A 25,210-nucleotide genomic window follows, 5' to 3' on the forward strand; every position below is an offset into this window, starting at 1 on the left:
ACTTTCAATATCTGAATGTAATCAAATCATTTGGATAGTCCCAAAGATTGAATATCCTGCGAAGATTGAGTGGTCTTGAGCTGTTAAATCCTCATAGTTGGCATACTACAGTCCAGACTATGAAAACATAAATCTAACAAAAGCTTGCAAAGAGAAGTCTGGAATGTTTAACATGAAATGAGCGATTTTGGGTGTAGTCAAGCAGAAATTGGAAGCAACATGAAATTCTCACACTAATCAAGTTTTATAGTCATAGGAGAGAAATTGTTGTGCGCAGCAATCTTGAATTGAATATTTACAAGTAATCAAAAGTATATACATCTCGAAGAACTCAACCCCAAAACATCACCCATCAAAAGTCGACGAATGAATCTCCCCCGAATTTAATTCCATTGCAACCTGGCAACCGATCTTCCACTAAATAATTTAGTAGGTAACTTTTCCGAAACCAGCGTTGGCAGTGACACTGGCGACAACGGTGCCGTATGCGGAAGCGGAAGCGATGTTCTTTCCGGAGAAATCGGAGAAGAAGCTGGTGGTGGAGGAGCTGAAAGTGCCAGAAGAACCGAAACCGTTGACTTGGCAAGTGTGTCCAAGGTAGGCGGAACAGGCTGCGTTGGCGGTGGTAGATGGAGCAGTGAAGAGCTCACCAGCGATTGGAGATTCAGCGACGACTGGAATGTTCTGGAAAACGTTGCCCTCAGCGACGACGTAGGCACCGGCACCGATCTCGAACGCGTGTCCGGAGTTGTCGTACCAGTAGTTGTTAACGGCATGGAGGATGGTGTTTCCTTGAACCTTGGGGGAACGTCCAGAGGTGTGGTAGATGTAGTTACCCTTCATGGTGACCATATCGTTGGAACCATCGAGGTAGATACCCCAGTAGTGGTATCCGTCACAAGTGGCAGAGTAATCAGAGACACCGTTGATGTAGTTGTTGGAGAGAGTAACACGGTTGGAAGCGAGCGTACCAAGAACGATGTGTTGACGGGCGATGTGGTAAGTGGTGACGTGATCAATCCAGATCATATCAGCATCGTTAATAGTAATAGCGTCACCTCCCCAGACGTACTTAGGGTTGATCTCTTCGATCTTGATGTTTCTGAATCCAGGGTTAGTGTGAATTTAGCTAGGTTGACCTCGTGCTTTACTTACTGGATGATGATGTTGCTAGCACCGGAAACCATACGGAGACCCTTTCCTTGGATGATACCAGTGGAACCCTCACCGATCAAAGTCTTGTCGGAAGCAACCGAGATACCGAGAACACCAGCGTTGTCGTAGGTGACGCTGGCAGATGGAGCATCTGGCTCATAGTTCTGACACCATCCATTGGCGCCATTGATAGCAAGTTGGCACTTGGCCGCGGTACCCCATGGTGCACATCCAGTGGCACTGGTGGTACCCTCGGTTCCTCTGAAATCGAAGGTCTTGGTGAGGACGATGACACGAGGGGAGGAGTCTCCCAAGTAGGAAACGAGTTCGGCGGTTGTTTTTGGGTAGACAGCAGCTACGGAACCACCACCAGTAACGCCCTTAGCAAAACCTTCTGCAGCTCCGTTGACTGTGACAGCAGCAGAAACAATTTGTGCGACTGCGGCAAGCGCGGCGCTGAAAAGAGTGAACGACTTCATAATGAAGTCAAAGAATGTGTAATATGTATTGAGAAGTGAAGAGAGATCGTCGGGATGAGGAGAAAAGAAACTTGACACAGGATCTACATTCTGTTTATATAATTTTTGGCAACTTGCCATTTACTGTACTAACAATGACTGTTGCCCCCCTCAATTAGAGAATATAGTAAGCCAAGAACCTAGGGTGGGAATTTGATGGGACCTCTGAGGATGCTGGGTTGAGGTTAATCACAAAAGACCCCTGTTACTGATTGAACATGGATGACGGATTGAACATTGAGTGACATGCCCACCTTTTGAAGGAGGAAGTTCTTTGATCCAAACTCTCCAGGAGATAGGTGGATACTTCTCGGAATCAATCCAACGTGGTACGCATCAGCGGAAGAACTTGTTGTCAAGTGCAGTACACACGCAAGGTGGTCATGCTTCATTTGAACCCATGATATATCAAATAGGTTTTAATATTCTGAACAATTTTGGTCTACGAAGTATAGACAGGCGCAAGGTTGTAATGCACATTAGCTAAGGGTTTGTTGCCGCCTCCCGCTTTTGAAGCTCAAATCGCCTCCGTACACTCGCAGTGTAGAGCTATTCTGAAATGGAACAAAGGCTACGTATCGAACCATGTACGTCAGCCTTGGTCATCTAGTTAACAAAAAGAAAGAGCGTTTCTGGTGTCAATTTGCTAACGTCTTACCTTGTACGTTAGCAAATTCCCGAATAAGGAAAAAAAGGCCTCTAGATTCTTCCAGGCACCCTGCTTCTATCGATGGCTCTAAGAAGGCCAAATGGTCCGCTGCCGTGTTTGGAGGGAAATTATGTTTACCGTTGAATTTACATTGTGTCATGGTAACACGAAATTCCTGCAATTGCTATGACATTTTCAAGCATTGTGCATCCCGTTCTCTGAAGAGTTCCAAAGAACATTCTTCAAATTTGGAAAATATATTACAACTGATTGTAATCATGCATCGAGGAGGTTCGTGTGCCAATTGTGGGGGTTTCATCGCGGTGAATAGGATGAGTTGGGATGCAATCTCCATTTTCTATCCCTGAATCCGCACGAGGCCAGGTATCTTGATTGGGACGGTGGGTCGATGAGTTATTGACGACACACCGGGACGTCGTTGATGGCACGATAGTATGACGGTACCAAATGTTGAACCCTCCCAAATTTCATTTCAAGAATTTTCCGTGTTCAATGCCAAGATGGAATATAGTATCATTAATATTCCGCCAAATACCGTTCAAACAATTGCCGGCAGAGAGAGATGCAGCCCTAGATGGAATCCTGATCAGCCAAGGTCACAAGAACTTAGGCAACGCGCGTACCCGCTGTCGTCGCCAATTGCTGTTGCTAAAGCACTGGAATAGCAGCAACGATATTCGAAATATTACACATTTTTGTTCTTTTTTTGTTTCCGTCGTTGTTTATGGAGTTTGTGGTAAATTCAGGGGATGAGCTTAGACGCTTGGCCTTGTTTCATGATTTTTATCACAATAAAGTTGGCGGATCCCTTGATTTGGTTAACCGCTTTCCGCTTATAAAGGAGGCAAGATACTGACTGAGGTTACACAATATCACAAAATTACAGAGAAAGCAGGAGAAGAGTGCCACGAGTCACGACTCCTACTTTCGGCTGTATCCATTACGTCGCCGAGAAACCGAACCATATTCATGAACTGATTTTCACTGGGTCTTGAACTCAGTTTGGGAATGAATCTATTAATTAAATAAAAAAAACTATTCTCATACTCTACTCTCCTATCAATCTCCCACTCAAATAATTACAGTAAAACCTCTCTATAAGGATATCGGTTTTTGTAGTCTTTTTTAAGGATATATAGAGGTATTCTTATAGAGAGGTTCCGCTTAATCCCGATATAGTAGTAATTTTCTTCCGATTAGTCCCGATCGGGTCATATTCCGTGACATTTTTAGGGTTTCAATAAAAGATAACTAAATTCTCCATATAATAGCTCAAATTCTGATAATCTTACTGGTCCAATAAGGATATATGTGATCCTGGGACCGAAAAATATAAGGATATCCTAATAGAAGGGTTTTAAGGATATAGACTCTTTTTAGGCCTAAATTTTTTTGGAACCGAAAAATATATCCTTATAAAGAGGTTATCCTTATAGGGGGGATCCTTATAGAGCTGTACTCTATATGATTGAAGGTGTTATCATTCAGATTTCGTCTTTTTGTAATTAGCCGGAGTAGCCCCCCAGGCTAACCGTCAAACGTGGTGCGAGGAGTGGGTATGCCAAGTGCGAACGCCAAGGCAATCCATGTGACGGATATATTTGTTAAGTGGCTGAGTGACTTACGGAAAGTTTTGCCGTAAACTAATAGCTAACATACATCTCGGAAGTATAATGGACTGTATGGCGCGTCATACGGACATTTTTGCTTAGAACGATATCAGATAATAATAATTAGATTTCTTAATATATTTAATTTATACTTTCATTTAATGAATTTTCAAATATATTATTTTAAAATAGATTTAAAAGATTTAAAAGATTTAAAAGATTTAAAAGATTTAAAAGATTTAAAAGATTTAAAAGATTTAAAAGATTTAAAAGATTTAAAAGATTTAAAAGATTTAAAAGATTTAAAAGATTTAAAAGATTTAAAAGATTTAAAAGATTTAAAAGATTTAAAAGATTTAAAAGATTTAAAAGATTTAAAAGATTTAAAAGATTTAAAAGATTTAAAAGATTTAAAAGATTAGATAAAAATATAAAATCTATTAGATTGAAAATCTTATTAAATAATATATACAAAATTGATTTTAGAATCAGATAATATTATATTAAATAAAAGAAATCGTTCTGAGCAAAAATGTCCGCATGACGCGCCATAGGACTGCTCGGGAATAATGCAATCACCCCCCTTCACTTCCTCTGGTACGTAGACAAAACGAAATGGTGCTGGTTGATCAATGAACTCCTTCTGGAAGGTCTTTTTGAGGAACGTCTGGTGACTGTGACATTTCGGGGATTTCGGGGATTTTGTCTGGAGTAATTACCAGGTGCAGATGGTCCTGTGTAGATCAGAATCCCAAAGCACCAAAACGAAATACACGCTGCAACTACTCTTCCTCGAATCAGATACATTGAGAGCCACTCCATATGAAGATCCGTCACTCCCGTCGCTGACATCGGAAGGATGGTGCCTTTTACCCAGAGCCAGACTCGATAACGTCTGATCCCACCGGCAATCGAACAGATCTGGTATAGCCACTAAAATGCGTCGGAGACGCCCCCAGACTCAAGCAAAGCCTCAATTGGTGGCTTCATTTCAGCCCTGATTTCTATCCACACCTTTGATGCTGGTGGAGTTATTTTGAATGGGGCTGGTGGGCATCAGAAATTGATTATGGGCTATAGACCGACGCATGGACCAAGATAAGAGGGACAACTGAGTGGCATTCATGCAAGATATGAGGGATGTCCGTCGGTCTAAAAAGGGGTCAAGATGATGAGGGAGGCTCAAAGCCTGGGCTTGCAGGTAGATGAGAATGCGCACAACTCTACCAAGCGAATTGTTGAATGTGGTCAAGTTTCCACTATCCGAATGATCAAATCCTTGTGCGAGTACGAAAGTATACATCAAGTGATACAAAGTACCATGTAGCTAGTAATTTGCTACATGCAATAGTTCAGCAAGGATAGTCTCAAGCAGGCTCTTGATGCGCTTACTTAGGCGCAATTCTTGTCGTTGTTGAAGTTTATTCGAGGGAAATTGGCACAATCTTCACGACCACCGGAAAATTGGAATTCGTCGTCCAAACAACGTAAGTCAGCCTGCGGCTCATATCAATGATATGCGAATGCGATCACCCGTAGCTGAGCCGTCAAGGTTGGGCTTGGTAACCCCGGCATTATAATCATCCCACTCTGCTCGTTGGAGTAATACTTATGGCCGCTTATGACCCGAAGCCGGCAGCTCAGGAAGTTTAAAAGAATGTCAGAATTCCGTAGCTCTTGGCGTTACACGCCGCCCAGCGAGGTTTTAAATTTCACAATCTTTGGCAAGTGTAAGCTTTCGGGTAATGGCTTGCACGTAGCATTCCGCATGTTGTGACGAATCTCTTGACTTGGCAGATTTCCACCAGGGGCAGAAGTAGGCAAGCTTCGAGCAAATAAGCCTTCGGAAAGTTTGCAAATTCCTCGGTCCAAACTACAATCTATACTCGAGTACTTTGAATGTCGAAAGGTTTTCCAAACTCTGATAAGATTAGATGCAACTAAGAGGGTTTGGCTTTCAAAGTAAGATACAAACTTCTAAGAGATCTATCTTGTGATGTGCGTTCAAGTTGTGATGACCCAGGCGAGTTATCCAGTAGAAGACAGCATCAGACCTATTAGAGTGCCATCAATGAACATGTGAGCAGTTTAGAATGCGACGACTAGCCTTTTCAAAGCTTGAGTCGAATGAAATTAAATGTAGGAAACCTGCAATATGTATTATATTGATGTATCAGTTTAATTCCTCAGTTTATATTATAGTCTTGACAAAATACGAGAATAACTGTACACCGTACCCAATACTCCGGAGCTGGACCCCATAATCGAAAACATCGCTGTTTGATTTGGATCAAAACTTCCGAGTGATGCAACGATTGTATTTCTCTTGTAAGTTCATTTGTGATCCTTTGAGTAATTAGAAATCCAAGGTAACGTGGTTGTGCTATATCATTTTAGTGTAAGTCTTTCCCTGACTTTAAATGCCAGTCATGAACCACTTCCTGTAATCTTACAAGAATAAGGAGACTCTCTCCTCCTCTCCCACCTATCAAAGTTGGAAAGAGGGTTCGACATCTGTTCGATTGCGCAACACCTTGCATACACTTTGCGAGGGCAATGGAAGTAACACTATCCCATCAGTTCGAACAAATATGCTTGACTTGGTAAGCTCCCTAATCTCAAATAGTATTAGATCATTCCGTATATCTATAAGAATAGCAAGTGGCATTTTTGAATAAGTGGCCTCAATGGGCAGTATTAGAAACGAATGCCGTACATTCGATACCTAGGGAAGTATGACTATTCACTTAAACTTTTGAAACTCCTTGAGATCTTGAAATAACTCATAGAACAGCGGCCCAATAATTGTATTCAACGTGGTGTAGATTTTCAAAGTGAGATGAAGTCGACCTTCTGTATACCGATTAAAACTGAATTTTACAGATTATTGACGCTTGACAGCTCAAATAAACATAGAAAATTCATCGCTCCGCCACTCAGAATAGCTTCTTTGTTTACCGATATAAACTTAAAAATCTTAGTCTCATTGTTGTGGATAGTATCGCCAACTCTAACAGAAAAATAGCAATGGATTTTCCAAAAAGCATTTGTTCAAATTGTAAGATCATTTCTTGAATGGTCTGTATCTTCCAAACACGCCTTAGCCCTACAGCTTCTCTCCTTGTCAATAACAATCGTTTCTCCTCCCATCAAGCTCCTAAGAATACTGCCAGAAAAAGATATATCCTACATAACTGCAAATCTAAGCTCAGCAAGTATCCCTTCCATCTCTATACACGCAGTCATTCATTATTTTCTTTTGAAACTGCGGAGAGGGCTTCTGGTGAATTCTTGGCCGATGTGAATGTGGCTAGAACAAATCATTCCACAGAACTAGAGATGGCTTTCTCATCCCGGCCTGGATTACCAAAGTTGGCCCAAACCTGAGTATTCCACTCAGGGTCTGAAAAAAAGGCCATTGATGCCTCTTGATTCTTTGAAGATGTGAGTCCCCTCTAACATGGAACATTTTAACCAACCAGCATTGAAGATGGAAAACTTTGGAACAGCGTTCCCAATTCAAAATTTGTTCGTCTTATTTGCAGGTCAATAAGGGGTAAGGGGCCCCTACAGACCTCCCCCTCTTTTCTTCCAAGCAAATCGTACACCTAAGCAGACGATGAAGGATGGCGGGAAGTACAATTGGTATACCAGTATATCCCTGCACAAAAATTTCAGTACAGTAGTGATTTAGCTAGAATTCAGAAATAAGACATCAAGTATGTAGATCAGAGCAACGACTCGTCGATGTGCCAATTTATTGAAACTATAAATAATTTATACCTTGAATCGAGTCGGACATTAACTCGGTGATGTCCTTATTTGATTTGAATGATTGAAAAGGTCCTGCCGACGCTTCTCTGGACACAGCAATCGGAAGCCATGACGTTAAATTGATGGTGAACTTGGGAACGGTGAGGATCAACAAGCAGAATGACAAGCGTGTAGATGCCACATTTTTGAGTGGCGGGTAGTATGACATCGACCTCAGGGCATTTAATAGTCCGGATCGTGGTCCAACAATATAGTTTTGAATGTCTAAAAACAATCAGAAATTTGAGAAGAGTTCAACGTTCCAATCAAATTCCATGATTCTAATGGTTTTAATATTCTAAATGATTTGGGGATTTGATAATCTTCACCTGCACTGTGGAATTGCAGTCCGAACTATCGGACACTCTAATACTCTAATCGATCTTGTAATTGGATCAGATGGAGACAACTCGACTGTTCGCCAAACACTGTTTCTGAGGTAGAACCGGAGCCACCTTTCAATAACTATGCATATCGTGCTCTTGTTTGATGCGATAACACACAGAAAAATCCAGCTATGAAAGCTGCAAACCGAGATCTGGATGTCAGACAAGTTATATATCATCATTGATCCTACCAGCGTTGATGGAAACCCGAATCTCGTCCTATTGCCTAATGTGAATCATGTTGTCTGTCATGTAGAGGATATGTATATAAAAGACTTGCATCTAAAATGTGCAGAATATGATCCTGAAATTGTCTGAATCGTGAATATGATTCCTGATGCCTAGCGGTAGTCGCTGCTAGTAGTTGGTCCATTGAAAACCTGATTGTCTCCGGATGAGAGCATGATTTTCATGTTGATGCTGCACATGCCTGCCCAGGTGGGCAAGTGAGCACGAGATATATTCAATCGTTCATTATCTACAAGTGAACGATGTGGTCAAACGCACAGTTCAAGATGCAGCCCACCAGGCCACATGGATGGAAGATGGCGCATCCTTTCGTCGTTGCATTTGACAAGTTGTCCAGAAGCACTTCTCACTTGAAAAGGCTATTGAAAGGTGCAAGAAAGCTCGAATGCCCAAAACGCATTTGAACTAACAAGATTCACTTGTAAATAATGCGTGAATATTGCTACCAGTGACAGAGAATGATAAATTCAAACAACTAAGGATTTCTGTGTTCATATCCGAAGTTCTTGTTCCCGTTGCGTTCGGTGTCTCGAGTGGCTGCCGTAGACTCAGACTGGCAGGATCAGCTGATCTGAACGCTAGCTACCTAGTGATACCGAAAGAATTTCTTACGCATATTTTTGTTCGAGCGAGCACTTCTGTTTTACATCAAATTGACTGACATTATGTAAGATCTTACAACTTTCTAGTAAAAGAAATGCGGATTGATTCTTGGAAGCTTCTCTGCATCAATCCAATAGGATGGGCGAGCTATACCCCATTTTATCTCTATCTGATAAGGATGGGGAATCACCTACCTTAGATTATGCAGGCACCTTCATCAGTTGCCAATCGTTAGCCCACGAGCACGTTGGAAGTGTAACTCCGCATCGTCACTAGGTAGTTACCGGTACCGGTACATTTTAGCTTTTAGGTAGTAAATCCCACCGAGTGCTTTCAATCTTTTCCTATTCGCTGTCTTTCTTATTTTAACAAAATATACATTGTGTGGCTGGCAGCGAAGGCAGTTGGTTGTATTTCTGTATAAAAGTCCCTCGTCCACATTCAATCTCCAAGTGAGAAAGCTGGAACTTCGGCCAAGGTCTAGTTCTCTCAGTTTGTGTGATTCCGTTATCAATCACCGGCTTCTTGTCAAGTATAGGTGTCATTTTACGGGATTTTCACGTTCATGTATCGGTGGCATTAGGGAGACATGGCCAAGCATTTCCTCGTCACCTTGATTTCAGCGGGATACTTCGTATCTCTTACCCAGGCTGGAGCCGAAGTAGGAGAAGGATCTCAATTGCCAGGGGCACCATCCTTCGTTGTCCCGTCGGCATTCCCAACCTCAGTGTTTTCGAGTTATTATCTCAAACCTGCTGCAACTGCCGAGCCCCAACCAGCTTTGTACGATCCGATACTAAACATCACCTTTCCTCTTAATCTTACTGACCCTACAACCATACCAACTGGTACTGATGATCCAGTATACTATCCAGAGGCTGTCGGCAACCCGAGCAATACACCGCCTGAAACATTGCTCCAAAATGCGCTAAACGAGGTTAAGGATATCATTTATAATGAAACTGGGCTCTCAAGCAATTGTTCAAAATGTATTGCTGCATTGAGCGTAGGGAAAACTCTCGCCCAGCAAGCTCCAGAATATGTACCTGATGCTTTGGTTTTGTTATGTCAAGTCACGGGCTTTGCATCAAACACCACGTGCAGAAATAACTACGCACCAGGAAGTTGGGGCGCAATATGGACACAAGTGCTAGCATTGGCCGATGTTACTGGATCAGACGGTCAATATATATGTAGTTCTTTGAGCACTACTTATTGTCCACTCCCCAGCGCAGCGCCATTAAATACCACCGGATTATGGAAGCCAAAGCCGGCTAACGCAACGGCTCCAAAACCAAGTGGACAACGAAAGAAAGTCCTCCATCTTTCGGATTTTCACCTTGACCCTAGATATCAAGTTGCTTCTGAGGCAAATTGCTCTTCCGGTCTGTGTTGTAGATACACAGATGCGCCCACTTCCCAAGCAATATTTCCGGCACCATTATATGGGTCTTACAAGTAGGTTTCATGCTCCTATTTAATTGGAATAATCAAAGAATTGATTTCGTAGATGCGATACCCCATATTTCCTTGCGCTAGCAGCTCTTCAATCCATCGGGGCTATGACCGGTACCAACGGCTATGGATCGGAACCCGCTTTCACAATCTATACAGGTGATTGATCAAAACTTCTTCCATACATTCTCACTAACTTCCCACTAGGTGATCTCGTTTCCCATGATGCTCAAAACCAAATGTCACGAGAATATGTTGAGTACACCGAGACCAGTATCTACTCAATTCTGAAATCATACATCAAGAACCCTATCTTCCCCGTACTAGGAAACCATGATTCAACCCCGGAAAATATTGATAGTCCCCACAGCTTACCTGGTCCTCTGGGTAAACAGTTTAGCTGGAACTACGATCATGTTTCTTCCTTGTGGCAGCACGAAGGGTGGTTGAGCAAAGCAGATGCCGAGGAAGCTGCTATTCACTACGCTGCTTATTCCGTGAAAACGCATCTCGGACTTCGGATTATCACATTGAATACCGACTTTTGGTACAGATCTAATTATCTTAACTTCATCAACACGACAGACCCTGATGTTTCCGGCTCATTTAAATTCATGATAGACGAGCTTCAGATGGCGGAAGATGCTGGCGAGAGGGTCTGGATTCTTGGCCACGTGTTGTCAGGGTGGGATGGAACCAATCCACTACCAAACCCAACAAATCTTTTCTATCAAATCGTCGACCGCTTTTCACCCCATGTCATCGCCAACGTCTTTTGGGGCCATACGCATGAAGATCAAGTGCTTATTTACTACTCTAACAACGGAACTATGCAGAACTCCTCAACCGCTTTAACAACCGGATGGATCGGACCCAGCGTAACTCCATTGACCAACATGAACTCCGGCTATCGCATGTATGAAATAGACTCCGGATCATTTGAAATCATGGACGCATATACATTCTACTCTGACGTTAACACCTATTCTTCCCTTAACGGTACTGGCCCTACTTACCAATTTGAATACTCCACAAGGACTACGTACGGACCTTCGATTTCTTGGCCAGAAGATGCGCCGCTCAATGCAACATTTTGGCATGGTGTTACGGAAGCGATGGAGAAAAATAGAACGTTGGTAGAGGTGTTTAATACGTTTCAAGGAAAAAGTTCTATCAAGAGCCCGAATTGTACAAGTGATGCTTGTGCGCAGGCAAAGGTGTGTTATATGAGGAGTGGAAGTGCGCCGATCGGGAGGGCTTGTCCGCAAGGGTTTGCGAGTGTGCAGAGTCCTTATCTTGGGAAGAACTTTTGAGGAAAAGGGGGAATAATGGGGAATGTAAAAAGTCTAGATAAAACCACCAGTTTACTGGCCGAGTGTCTAATGATCTAATAGAATACATTCAGCATATGATCGTATTTCATCCCTGATTTGCATTGTAAAGGTGTACACCATAGCTTAACATTGAAAAGGTTTGTTTGTCTCTTCAATTGTGAGAAGAGATAGAAAATTAAATAACGACTACCACAGGTTACTTGTGTGATTGTTACCCCGACAGTGTTCATTGGAATCCAGAAGTTTCGATCCGATAACGTTTATGACTTTGAGGCATCGTCTGAAAAATCTCAATCGTAGGATTTGTTCGGGGCGAATGAAACGTAAAATATCATTCAACATCAGATCATTAAATTTTAATATTTATGTAGCAATTCATATACTCTAGTACACCCTCTAGCTAGACTTCTTTTTCCTGATAGCCATAGCTTCTTGACCCAGCTCCTCCAAGGCATCCTCATAAGTTTCCTTCTTGTACTCGCCAAATTTTCTTGCATCAACGACTACCCTCTTGACCTTCTCTCCGTCTCTCCTCCTGATTTCTTCGCTCTTTGCAACCTCGTTGAAGAACCATCTCGCCTCAGTGTTCCCAACCAACGTCCATGCAGAACCTTGTCTCCCTGCTCTCGCCGTTCTACCTACTCTATGTACATAATTTGTAATGCTTGTTGGAACATCATAATTTATGACATGTGCAAGATCAGGAAGATCGAGACCACGAGAGACGAGATCAGAAGCGACGAGGATTTGGAGTTTACCTCGAGAGAATGAGGCAATCGAGGCCCTGCGCTCGGAGGAACGGGTGGTGGAGGTGAGGGTTCCAATGATATTAGTGTAGGAATCGTTGATCAAGGAAAGTAAACGACCGAGACGGATGGCGGATTCGTTAGATTTGGTGAATATGAGTACACCATGAGGTTCGTGATTGATCGGTAGTGGATTAGTTTTGATTTTTGATTTCGACTTGGACGATGGTCTTGAATCCGGCTTTGAATCTGAATCTTTGTCTGATTCTGAGCTGTCATCCGAGGACGAACTGTCTTCTGAGCTATCTTCGTCTGAACTGGAATCAGAAGAAGAATCCGAATCCGAATCCGTGTCTGTGTCAGATTTAATCTCGCTCTCGTCTATCATGTTATTTCCCTTCAATATTTCAATCAAATACAATGGCTTCAGATTCTCGTCATCTACCTTGACAGCAAATTCAGCAAGTCCAGATGGAAGAACATGCGCCTGTGACCCCTTGCCATCATCGCCAGCTGATGAACCCTCTAGGACTACCAGTTTTGGTCGATAGAGCTTCAAACTAGTCAACTGACCAATATCTCTAGTCATCGTAGCACTAAGAACAATTTTCCTCACTCTGTCCTTATTACTTGGAAGTGATTTCTGCCCTGCCGCTAAGGAATTCATTACAATATCCAACCACTGCTGGAAACTTTGATCCAGAAGCTTATCTGCTTCGTCTATAACAAGCCATTTGACGTGCTGTAGAGTAAACCCTGGGGTAGACTTCAGATGCTCCACCAATCTTCCCGGCGTGCAGATTAGAATATCAACCTTTGATACTGGCTCAATGACATGGTCAGGCAAAGGAGAAACGATTTCATCATCGAAGAACGGTTCACCTTCATCATCTGTCCCAGCATCGGAACTCTCCCATCGAGAATTTTTTCGTTGTTCTTGCTCGTGGTATAGTATCGGATCATATCGATGCGTATTTTCCATAAGGTTTGCTTGTTCTACCTTGAAAGCTTCATTTCCTACTGCTGTGCCTATCTTTACACGTTTTCTACTACCAGCAGAGAATGCACTCGAACATACCTCACAGACTTCACGCGCTTGAGATACAAGTTCTCGAGTTGGCATAACGATCAATCCACGTAGACGAGTGACTGTATTGCGACTGATATCTTGGGTCATGGGCAAAACGTATGATAGAGTCTTTCCGGATCCGGTTGCCGCTGACACCAATACATCTCCAGGCTTTTGCTGAGAGCCAGGAAGTAGGAGAGGGAGTACTGCGGCTTGAACGGCGAATGCTTCGTTAAAGCTTTTGGACCGAAGAACGTTGGCAGCTTCAACCTCGACCCCTAAATCGGAAAATTCGGCAGTAGTCGTGGGCGAGACTAGAATAGGCGATGCAAGCCATGAAGGGAGAGTAGATTCGAGCGATGGGGGCGGAAGTTCGGGAATCGGTTCTGGTTGCGGCAGTGGGACTAAATCGTGGATTTCCGCAGGTTCCTCTGGCTCTTGGGCGTTCTCAACAGCTACACCCTCCTCAGCAGCTTTGCGCGCACGTCTCTCAGCCTTCTTGATAGACTTCTCGCGCTTCTCTAATACCCTTTTATGCCTTGTATCATCTATATCCTCATTACTTCCTGCAGTATCCCGAGACGGAATGGTTTCGACCTTCGACTTCGACTTTTTTGATTTCTTGTCCTTCTTTGTCACTTCTTGCGCTTCTTCTGACGAGATAGTATCTTCATGCGACTCCTCAGAAACCGATGACATGAGTGCTGTCACAGACTTCTCTTTCTTCTCTTTTCTTGCCTTCTTGGAAATGGGCTCTGGCGTGGGCTGAACGACATCTTCGTGCTTTCGTTTGGAGGCTGGAGATGGTGATTCGGGTGCAGTTATTGGGGCGTCTAGTTGCGTATTTGGTTTTGATTTAGATTTAGAAGGTGGTATATAACGCGCATAAGTTGAGGAGGCATCTGGTCGTGTAGCAGGTGGGGCGAGAGGAGGAGGAGGAGAGGATGATTTGGGGGGAGATGGAGGGGCCTCAATAGATTTCTCTTGTGTCGCTACCTTCTTTTTAGAAGGGGGGACATATCTTGAATACATCTGTGAGTTTTTTAATTGATAATTCAACGATTGTCAATGTCAATTGACGATTTTCAAAACTTTCCCCAGTTGAATAAGAAAGAATTGAGAAAGGGAAAATAAAAATTTACGGAGACCTCAGCTACCAAAGTGGCAGTTAATTGAGCGCGATGAAATTCCCGAAAGTCTAGGCCCCAAAGCTGCCAAAGCTCTTGAAGCTTCCTACTGATGATATTGATTGTCATTATCATGATGAATTTGCACCAAAAACTACAAGTGATTCCTCCCTGAACTCAAATTGACTTTCTCCCCTTGATCGGTTCATCCTAGCAACCTAGCAACAGTTGTTGTATTTGTTGTCAAGATGCCGTACAATATAGCTATGGTCAGCGACTTCTTCTTTCCACAACCAGGAGGTGTCGAAAGTCACATCTACCAACTCTCTACAAAGCTCATCGACCGAGGACACAAAGTCATAATCATTACACATGCATATGAGGATAGAACCGGTGTCAGATATCTTACAAACGGTCTCAAAGTCTACCATGTCCCATTCCTCGTTATGTTTCGTTCTTGTACCTTTCCCACGGTCTTCTCGTTCTTCCCAATCTTCCGCAATATCGTCCTACGAGAACAAATTGAGATCGTTCATGGCCATGCAAGCATGAGTAGCATGTGTCATGAAGCCATATTACATGCAAGGACGATGGGACTGCGGACTGTATTTACAGATCACTCATTATTTGGGTTCGCAGATGCCGGCAATATATTGATCAACAAGCTTCTCAAATTTACATTGAGTGATGTTGATCATGTAGTGTGTGTCAGCCATACATGGTAGGATTGTCCAATTTCATTTTTTGGAAGACCCTAATTCCCTAACACATTATAGTAAAGAAAACACGGTCCTACGCGCTTCCCTTGATCCTCTTATGGTCTCTGTCATTCCAAACGCAGTCGTCGCAGAGAACTTTCGACCTCTATCACACCCTTCATATCCATCCGATCCCCCAGGAAAGCATCCTCCACCAGCCCCGTATCCACTTGGTCCGCACGATGTGATCACAATTGTCGTGGTTTCGAGACTTTTTTACAATAAAGGGACCGACCTATTGATTGCAGCAATTCCCCGAATTCTCGCCCACCATCCCAATGTACATTTTATAATTGCAGGATCTGGTCCAAAGGCCATAGACCTTGAACAAATGCTGGAAAAGAACGTGTTACAAGATAAAGTTGAGATGCTAGGGCCTGTCAGGCATGAAGAGGTCCGAGATGTTATGGTTAGGGGGCACATATATCTACATCCGAGTTTGACCGAAGCTTTTGGAACCGTGATCGTTGAAGCTGCTAGCTGTGGGTTATATGTTGTATGCACGCAGGTTGGAGGGATTCCAGAAGTGCTTCCATCACATATGACAGTTTTTGCCAAGCCAGACGAAGATGATCTAGTTGCTGCTACCGGCCGAGCAATTGCGTCTTTAAGAGCTAACAAAGTTCGTACCGAAAAGTTTCATGATCAAGTAAAGCTGATGTATTCATGGACAGATGTGGCAGAGAGAACAGAAAGGATTTATGATGGAATCTTTGGTGTTCTGAGCGAAGCGGAATTCTATGGATATGACGCAGCTGATGCAGCTAGCTGGAGCGCCACGAGAGGAAGAGCTGGCGTACAAAGCTTTGCTTTAATCGATCGTCTAAAGAGATACTATGGTTGTGGAATATGGGCAGGCAAACTCTTTTGCCTCTGTGTGATCATCGATTATCTGCTTTTTTTGCTGCTCGAAGTTGTCGCCCCTAGAGATAAAATTGACATTTCGAGGAGTTGGCCGAAGAAGATACCACAAGATTCTTCAAGGAGAGATCGCGAAAGTAGGAGAGCATCGCGTGATTGATTATGGGCCTGCGAGGTACATTTCTGACAAAAGGCCATCACCCTCTATGTTTCTAGTCAAGGCCGGTTTGATGAGTAAAAAGAGAGTTGAATATTGACGCTTCCATCCATGCGTTGTGGAGGTTTGATCATGAAAAGTTAGGAATCTACAATTCTATCACACCCTACAATGAGCCAAGGGTTTGGGTAGCTCTCGTCAGCTTGCCCATGAAATCCGAATCACGTCGACATTGGCAACTTTTACTCCTGCCCTGGGATGTTCTTGTTGGTAGCAGATTTTGTCCCATGGGGACTGTCCATAGAGGTATTGGAGCATTGAGAAACCAATGATCAACATATACCTAGACACTAGCTCTATATGATCCAAGATCAATCTAGACTTCGGGGTTTCACGATACTATTCAAACACAGCAAAGACATTGTCCTTAATTACAGTGCTTACTACGATATGAGCCTGTTTAATAATTTAAGCAAATTTCGGATGAATGATCAGCTGTGGTGGTTGATGATGCTTGGATTGAGTAAGGTCTGGTCTGGATGTGCGCAAATGGAAATGAAGTAAGGGTGCACCCCTCCAAAGACCAAATTTTCCTCGACCTATCAACATCTCGAGCTTTATTAACCTTGTGTGCGATGTGATTACTGGTATCGGCTCTATGTAATGAGCCACCTCAGTTGCCCGGAGGCCAGCCGCTATGACCTCTGATAGAGTCGCCCTTGGAGGGCAAGAGTAAGGCGTCAGTAGGTGATCGACATTTGGCACTCGTTGTGCAAAATATTCCAGCATGAAAGAAGTTCAGATCAGCATTTCGAACTTCCACTATTGAGTACGTTTTGAAAGCATTCGAGATGCTAAATCTTGGACTTTCGGTTCCTGGATGTTCAGATACTGGCTTCTTCATAGGAGCGAGTATTATCGCGGGGTGTATGGATTGATTGCATAGAGCTATTAGACCCTGCTCAGGCAAAGATTTTGATGGCTTCTCAGCAATACACGCGGAGGATGCAATGAGCCAGCACTCTACGCACATTTATAATTTGCAGCTTCAAGGGCATGTAATGACCTCTTCTTTTTTTTGGGTCCCCAGGCGCGAACCACACTCTGCATCTGTAGGTCTACTCCCGCTGTGAGTGAGTTTCTCCCACTAAACAAGATTGGATGTGAACCCAACGAAAACCCAGCCACCCACGCCAACTCAAGCTTCAAATAAGGTTTTATCTTTTCCAAATGCACCCCAGTCCAGGGCAGGATGACAATGTGTACTTGTCACCTGGGGTGGTTGGGCATTTTGTGAATAGCCAATAAGTCCCAAGTAAACATGTCACCTCAGACATCCCAGAAGTGCCGAGGTGCGTAACCAAAAAAAGAAAAACCTTAGATCTCTTTGCCCCGCGAATCGGCATGGCACGTGCTCTACTCTATATAGCAGGATGAAAAAGAGACCGGATTTATCCATTTTGATCTTTATTAGAATCTTCCAATCAATTGAACTATAATTCAACCACAAATAAAACAAGTGAATCTGAAAATATCGAGATGATGTCGACCTTCTTATTATCTTATATCCTATCACAGGACATACTTTGCTTCAATCGTAAAGGAAAGAAATTGGGTGATTGCGAGATTAAAACGTGATCAAACCTTGCCGCTTTTTTATTCTACGTACAGTCGTGGGAGGACGTGCCCAAGATCTACCCGAGATCCATAATATAAGCAACCTTTTACCGATATCCCTACTATGTGCACGGCCCTACTATGTGCACGCTCTCATTATTCATATAAAACATTGTATTAAATTAAATTAAAAATTAAAAAAGCAATGAAATTATTTGAAATTTAAAACTAAGATAATTTGAATAAACTAATATAATATTTCAAAATAAAAATCTAAAATTCTGAAAGTTTATAATAATAATATTAATAAATAAGATATTAAATTTTCATATAAGAAATTATTTATTTATTGATATATTTTATAATAGAATTAAAAATATGAATTTTATTTAAGGAAATTATGAAATTTTTTATATTACAATATAAATTAATTAAAAAAATTCAACTTTTTCTTTGAAATTCTGAAATTATATCAGTATTAAATTCTAATAGTTTTTGAAAAGAAAATTTATAAGAATTAATTATTAATAAAATAATGAATTTATAATATTTAATTTTCATTTTGAGTTATATAATAATAACAATCTTTAAAATATATATAAATATATTAAAATTTATGATTTATTGATATTATATTTAATTAAAGATTTAAAAATAAATACTAAGAATTTAATTTGATACAATATTAATAATAATATAAGCTTTTATTGATTATTATTGAAAATTTGATTTTTTTAATCTTTAATTCTATATATTTCGTTTTAATATTAAGGAAAAAAGTTATATCAATCGATTTTTAATTTAATAAACAATTTAAATATTTGAATTTTCAGGATTTATTAATATTAAAATGATATCTATTTAGATTTTCTTTTTTTAAAAATTGATTTAATAATATTTTGAATTAAGAAAACCTTTTTCTTGAAACTTTTTATATTATATAATAATTTTATAATTAGAATTTCATTATATATTGCAAAATCAAGATTTAAATAATTTCAAAAATAGAATTTTAAAAATAAAAGATTTATATAAAGAATTTCTTTCGATTAACCTAAAATTAATATATTTTAATATTCAATATAACTTATTTCAAAAAAATTATAACATTCAAAACTTTAACATTTAATATAAAATTTCAATTCATTTTAAAATTCATTTTTAATTTATTTTAAGATAATAAAAATAATTAGAAAATCTAATAATCTATATTAAAACCAATTCTTATTACTTTTTTGATTTTTTTGATTTCTTTATAAAAATATTAATAACAAAAAATCTATTTAAATATTTTCTAATTCTATAAATAGACCTTAATATATTCTTTATTGAAAATTTATATCTTAAAACTATATATTTATTTTATTTTATTATTCAATCGATTTTTATTTCAATAATTTGAAATTCTGAAGGATCAAAATGAATAATATTATTTAATTCTAGAACTAAATTTTATTTTATTTTAATGATTTTTGAATTTTAAATTGATTTTTATTTTGATTAAAGAAAACGTGCATGTAGTAGGGGCGTGCACGTAGCAGGGATATCGGTTTCTCTCCTGAATGGTCAAAACGCCATCTCGTGCCTTGATGACCCGTGTTGCGACTATGCCTATAAGAGTGGCTGCGATTGTACCTCGCACCATGTACAATGCCATTCAGGGTTTCCATCCCAAGTTTCAGGATCTGTGGATCGAATTCAATCTTCAATATCGTCGGAGATTCCTCCTGTTGCGTCAACTACCGGTCCTGCGCGCATTCCAATGACGCCAGTGGCATCCTATTGATAAGCCACATAATATCCCATCTCAGCTTGCTATGACCCTTTCGGTGCCACTAAGGTTGTGGGCTGGGTTAATACTAAGCTGAGAATTCTATAATCAACAATTTTGATGCCTTTTCAGTGGCTCGGATGTCACCACGCTGTTCTTTTGCGCTGATTTCAGCTCGAAAAGTTAAGGCCGCTAGTATCTTAGATACATGCTTTTGAAATGACGGTCTGATGATTGGGTAGGAAAAATGCCTCCCTCTTATTGTGGGTAGCCCTGACCCTTGAGAGTCGGGTCCACCGAGACAGAAATTCTGAAGATTACCACCTGCATTGTCCAAGTCCCGGGTTATGGGACGAGGAAGGCAAGCGTGGACAAAAGGAATCAAATCACGCGCGGTTGACATGGCTGGTAGCGAAGTTGCGGCGAACCTGCCAAGAAGTAGAAGAAATCTCCGAAAGCATCCCAGAAAAGCTTGCTCCAGATCTCAAGACTCTGGGCGATATAACTGTAGACCATGACCATGAGTGATCTCCCCAGAATTTTCTACCATTCACAGCTCTCATTCACTCCAACTTTGTCTTCTTCCCTCCATTTTTCAGAAGGTTCTCAAGATGAAGTACAGTTTTGCAATAACAGGCCTCGCCCTCTGCTTCACCAAGACCCTCGCCTTCCCTTCCCGTATGTTTGATAATGCTCACTCCATGAGCGCAGAAGAGAGGCGTTCCCTTGAAAAAATTACTGCCCAGATCGAAGCTGGAATTGAAAAGCGTGTATCAAGTCCTCGCTCTGTTGGATTCTCTGCATCCGACCAGTATGTATCCAACACAGGCAATCATGCATTTGTTGCTCCAGGTCCCAATGATTTACGTGGTCCCTGTCCTGGTAAGGAACCCCTCGAATCGATCGCTTCGTCTGAAATGAATGATTCGAAAAATGACTTCATAGGCCAATGCTAATGCTCGTCTATATAGGGTTAAATGCCATGGCCAATCACAACTACATTCCTCGCAATGGAGTAGCGACAATTTCACAATTCGTTCAAGGAACCTATGACGGTGAGTCATATATCGTCGTGATTCTGAATGTCTCGTACTGACGTAAGAAACAGTTTTTGGCATGGGTGCTGATCTTGGAGCATTCCTCTCTATATATGGTGCTATCTTCGACGGGGATTTGACAAGTTGGTCTATCGGGGGACCTCCATCTTCAGGCCTGCTGAGCTCAATTGGGCTTCTCGGTAAACCTCAAGGATTAATTGGATCACATAATAAATATGAGTCTGATGTATCACCTGCACGTCCGGATCTTTATGAATAGTAAGTTATACCATCCATATCTTAGGGTCGGAGGGATAAAGATATTAACAGTGACTAGTGGCAATAATTACAAAGTGATCTTGCCTCAATTTGAAGAGATGTACGCTTTGCCGCTGGGTCCGAATGGGTACGATTTATCAGTTCTGACTCCCTTCCGAGCAACTCGTTTCCAACAATCCATTGACAATAATCCATATTTCTTTAACGGACCCTTTTCAGGAATCGCTGTCCAGCCTGCAGCATACACTTTCATTTATCGATACATGGCCAACAAATCCTCTGAATATCCCGAGGGCTACTTGAATGGTGATGTCTTGAAGTCATTTTATTCTGTTACTGGAGAACCAGGTAGCTTTGTATGGACAGAAGGACATGAGAAAATCCCTGACAATTGGTATAAACGTGCTCTTGGTGACGAATACGGTCTTGTACCTTTCGCACTAGATCTCAACATCGCAGCTCTTGAACACCCCGAGTTCCTTTCCGTTGGAGGAAACACCGGCACGGTTAACTCATTCACAGGCGTCGACCTTAAGAATTTGACCGGTGGCGTATTTGATGTTACCACGTTGGCCGAAGGAAATAACGCCATTTGCTTTGCATTCCAAGTTGCTCAGCAGGCTGCTCCTGATATCCTTAAGGGTCTATTGTCTAATACTGCCTCTGCTCTGAGTCAGCTGAATGCGGCGGTTTCTGCAGCATTGAGTGGGCTCAGTTGTCCTCAGTTGAAGAGTATTGATACTTCGCAATTTGCCCAGTTCCCTGGTGCGAAGGGGGCTTATTAACTATGATGGATGATTAATAATGTCATGTGACGATGGATTTATGTGGATTGATATTTGAGTAGGAATAGTTCAGCCGTGGGCCTTCTTTGTAAATAGTTTTTATATCTTGTATAAGCAAATCAAGAATTATCTTCGACGTTATGATAAATGTCTGATTTGCAGTTGATGTGTAAATCTGACCAATCATTGGTCTGAGATGGGCATCAATGTGGATAAGCATGCTGACAGTGCATGGCAGCTTGACGACACCCTTCTTTAAAAACTCGTCCAGAGTCTCTGTAATTTTTCTCCTCGGCCACTATTTTTCGTCGAAATGCCATATTACTCTCTAGCGAAAAATCCCGTAGGCGAAACTTTGAAGTTTCCAATATGTGCAGATTGCGAGGATATCATCGATGTCGCAGTACCAAAGCCAAAGGATTTTCCCAGTTTTCGACGGTTTGCTTCTTCCGGATCGTATAGCGCTATCGAGTACTCTGCTAGGCGAGGTTAAGCATTATGCAAGGCAAGCTCGTACTTGCAATATTCCAAAGTCCCAGCTATTCGGCAATGAATAATAACAGCTCAGGAGGCGGCGCGGTATCAAATGTACAGAGATTCCCGTGGTCAGAGAATCAATATGCGGATATTACCATTCTTCGGCCCGAACTAGGTAGGTTCAAAACAATTTTTTGTTATTTTTGGGCGAGCTGCTGCATATGAGGGAAGTGCAAATGATATTGAGAGAAGCAGAATGCAAGAAGAACCAGTGCAAATTTTGTTGTTCGGAAAGAAGTTTAGGTTATCAATGTCTTGAAATTGACTAATATTCAGGAAGCTGGTATTCGTGGTTCAAATGTACCCATTCAAACTCATCAGATTGCTCAGTGGTCTGGTTCTACCGCAACTATCACGCTGGCAAACAAATGGGTTCAAAATTGCATCAACAGCCATGAAAGATGTAAGCCTTCAACAGAATTAGCTTCAAGCTTGCCATCACGATTGCTTGAAATTAAAATTTCGAAAACGAGACATCGTTACTGCGTTTGACTTTGCATTGCAAATATACCACCAAATTCCAAATATGCAACACTAAGTCATGTATGGGGGAATGTAGATTTCGTTAAACTGCTCAAAGCAACTTCGCGTCTTTTCAGAAAGACATACCAATATCCAGCCTGACTAGAACCTTTCAGGATGCATTTAAGCTGGCTCTGAGATTTGGATTCCACTACCTGTGGATAGATTCCCTATATATTATTCAAGATGATGGTGATGATTGGTTGAAAGAGTCTGCTCTTATGGGCAATGTCTATGGCGGCTTTAGTCTTAACATAGCTGCCACTGGAGCACGAAATGGTAACGATGGGTTATTCTTCAAGAGGGATCTGAATTTGGTACGGACTGTGGATTTGATGACGCAAGTGGAAGACCAGAAGAACTGCTTTGGGGCCAATGACTCTAAGAGAGACAACTTAAGGCTTGCATGGGTCTGTGTGGATGGATCGATGTATAGGCGAGCATGTCGCGAGTCACCATTATATCAACGAGCGTGAATCTTTCAAGAACGTTTTTTAAGCCCTCGCACTCTACATTTTGGAAAACCTCAGATGATACTTAGATGCCATACACGCATAAACTATGAAACGTTTCCAGAGACTAGGCCAACTAATTTCGAAGAGGGAGATACTGTGGAATCTCAATATTGCACTTTTCGCCGTGCTTGGTCAATCATAGTTGAAAACTCTTCCAAAAGCCAGCTGACAATAAGCAGTGACAAGCTTGTGGCATTGTCAGGTGTTGCTAAACATTTCGCTAACAAATATAAGGTTGAATATCTTGCAGGAATATGGAAGGAGCATTTGCCTCACGCTCTAGTATGGTCAGTAGATGACAAAGATGGAACAGGGCCACTTCCACTTCGGGGACCAAGTTGGTCTTGGGCGAGTAGAAATGGACCTATAAAACATGATAGGATATACTCTTTTGTCACAACACCTTATGATGACCGCCCGAGCCCTTGGGAGGCGGATGGCTTTAAAGTTCTGGATGTTCAGGTTCGGACAACTACACCTGATTTAGACGGTCATTGCCTTGGTAGAACAATGCGTATCGAGTGTGTCAATCTACTGAATGGAACCGAAACTTCTGGCGGAGTATATCCACGCAGATCCAGCAAAACCGTGCATATTGGGCAGGATCGTTCAGCATCAATTATTATTTTGATGACTGGAGAGATCATCATACAATATATTTGCAGAAGATATTCTCGAGGAATAAGCTGGGAAATCCGAAACCTTTTCACGAAGGCAGCTCAAACATTCAATGTAGACCTCCACCTTTTTCCCCTCCAATTCCTGGAGCTCACGACTGTGAAGAGGGGCTTATAATAGCTCCTGTCGCTAGCAAGAAGGGAGTCTTCACACGCGTGGGGATTTATCAAGTTCCAGCGTATGGTGGAACTTTGCAAGGCTTCGAGAACTTGAGAAATAAGGGCGAGCTTTCATTTGAGAACAAGCTATCGTTATATAAAGGAGTATCAGGGGTTAATAAAGCAGGACATCAAACGTATATTATCACTCTTGTCTAACAAGAGCGAAATGACTTCGCCACATATCACAGGTTCCTTTTGCCAGATCTGTCTTAAAGTTCCTGAATCTATGATAAGAAGGTTGCCATCTCTATCTTCAGATAGAAAGATGATAGTCTATGAGCCAAGAGCCAATGCCCTGTAATCTATGTAGATGAGGTGAGAAATTCCTCTCAGTTCTAGATCGCATAGTACTAGAAACATCGGCGCCAAGTTCCGGGCGCAGCTTCAAAACTTCAAGATCAGATAGAGTATTCCACTCCGAAACTATAATTCTCGAGATCATTGATGTTATTCCAATCCAAGTTCGAAATTCCAGGAGGAGATACACAAATACAATAAGGAACGTCATATTTTAACCTCACCACGAATGCTGACATCAAGCACCCTTCCCTCCTCACCCACGACGCGAGAAAAAGACATAAGCGCCAAGTTCCAAGAACTCACTCGAAACACCACGACCAGACGATTTTTCAAAGCAAAAAAGTAAAAGATGTATCTTCGGTCACAATTCATCTCATCAACGCAATACCATCTTGGCAACCCCTAACACCAAACATCCGTGCATACCCCTTCATTTCCCATCTCAACCGAATTTGGAAATTTTGTTCTTTGTGATCCACTTGTGTACTCTTTATGCT

At 41.6% G+C, this 25,210-nt stretch overlaps 7 protein-coding genes across 7 annotated transcripts; 4 read left to right on the forward strand and 3 right to left on the reverse strand.

The window, feature by feature from the left end:
- Positions 1-426: 426 nt before the first annotated feature.
- Positions 427-1,634, reverse strand: EAE98_010059 (uncharacterized protein; the record flags this gene model as incomplete). The annotated part of the gene is made up of 2 exons (XM_038957680.1): positions 427-1,102; positions 1,156-1,634. 2 exons carry the CDS (start codon positions 1,632-1,634, stop codon positions 427-429), a joined length of 1,155 nt encoding a protein of 384 aa, XP_038805906.1.
- Positions 1,635-9,392: 7,758 nt separating this feature from the next.
- EAE98_010060 (uncharacterized protein) lies at positions 9,393-11,871 on the forward strand. The gene is made up of 3 exons (XM_038957681.1): positions 9,393-10,462; positions 10,515-10,618; positions 10,667-11,871. Exons 1-3 carry the CDS (start codon positions 9,594-9,596, stop codon positions 11,770-11,772), a joined length of 2,079 nt encoding a protein of 692 aa, XP_038805907.1. The 5' UTR covers positions 9,393-9,593; the 3' UTR covers positions 11,773-11,871.
- Positions 11,872-12,189: 318 nt separating this feature from the next.
- Positions 12,190-14,640, reverse strand: EAE98_010061 (uncharacterized protein; the record flags this gene model as incomplete). The annotated part of the gene is made up of 1 exon (XM_038957682.1): positions 12,190-14,640. The coding sequence occupies one exon, from the start codon at positions 14,638-14,640 to the stop codon at positions 12,190-12,192; it is 2,451 nt and encodes an 816-aa protein (XP_038805908.1).
- A 228-nt stretch (positions 14,641-14,868) lies between these two features.
- Positions 14,869-16,800, forward strand: EAE98_010062 (uncharacterized protein). The gene is made up of 2 exons (XM_038957683.1): positions 14,869-15,456; positions 15,512-16,800. The coding sequence occupies exons 1-2, from the start codon at positions 14,984-14,986 to the stop codon at positions 16,512-16,514; spliced, it is 1,476 nt and encodes a 491-aa protein (XP_038805909.1). The 5' UTR covers positions 14,869-14,983; the 3' UTR covers positions 16,515-16,800.
- A 384-nt stretch (positions 16,801-17,184) lies between these two features.
- On the reverse strand, positions 17,185-17,544 carry EAE98_010063 (uncharacterized protein; the record flags this gene model as incomplete). The annotated part of the gene is made up of 1 exon (XM_038957684.1): positions 17,185-17,544. One exon carries the CDS (start codon positions 17,542-17,544, stop codon positions 17,185-17,187), a length of 360 nt encoding a protein of 119 aa, XP_038805910.1.
- A 2,966-nt stretch (positions 17,545-20,510) lies between these two features.
- On the forward strand, positions 20,511-22,000 carry EAE98_010064 (uncharacterized protein; the record flags this gene model as incomplete). Its single annotated transcript, XM_038957685.1, has 4 exons — positions 20,511-20,781; positions 20,871-20,954; positions 21,008-21,215; positions 21,274-22,000. 4 exons carry the CDS (start codon positions 20,511-20,513, stop codon positions 21,998-22,000), a joined length of 1,290 nt encoding a protein of 429 aa, XP_038805911.1.
- Positions 22,001-22,549: 549 nt separating this feature from the next.
- Positions 22,550-24,569, forward strand: EAE98_010065 (uncharacterized protein; the record flags this gene model as incomplete). The annotated part of the gene is made up of 5 exons (XM_038957686.1): positions 22,550-22,652; positions 22,818-22,940; positions 23,225-23,469; positions 23,809-24,135; positions 24,240-24,569. The coding sequence occupies 5 exons, from the start codon at positions 22,550-22,552 to the stop codon at positions 24,567-24,569; spliced, it is 1,128 nt and encodes a 375-aa protein (XP_038805912.1).
- Between the last annotated feature and the right edge of the window lie 641 nt (positions 24,570-25,210).

Source organism: Botrytis deweyae (assembly GCF_014898535.1).
Source record: "Botrytis deweyae strain B1 chromosome Unknown BDEW_033, whole genome shotgun sequence".
In the NCBI taxonomy this organism is placed as follows: domain Eukaryota; kingdom Fungi; phylum Ascomycota; class Leotiomycetes; order Helotiales; family Sclerotiniaceae; genus Botrytis; species Botrytis deweyae.

Coding starts and splice junctions, on each gene's coding strand:
- EAE98_010060 (XM_038957681.1), top strand. CDS start 9,594: ATGGCCAAGCATTTCCTCGTCACCTTGATTTCAGCGGGATACTTCGTA. Junction 10,463..10,514: donor CCATTATATGGGTCTTACAA/GTAGGTTTCATG, acceptor TTGATTTCGTAG/ATGCGATACCCCATATTTCC. Junction 10,619..10,666: donor CGCTTTCACAATCTATACAG/GTGATTGATCAA, acceptor ACTTCCCACTAG/GTGATCTCGTTTCCCATGAT.
- EAE98_010062 (XM_038957683.1), top strand. CDS start 14,984: ATGCCGTACAATATAGCTATGGTCAGCGACTTCTTCTTTCCACAACCA. Junction 15,457..15,511: donor GTGTGTGTCAGCCATACATG/GTAGGATTGTCC, acceptor AACACATTATAG/TAAAGAAAACACGGTCCTAC.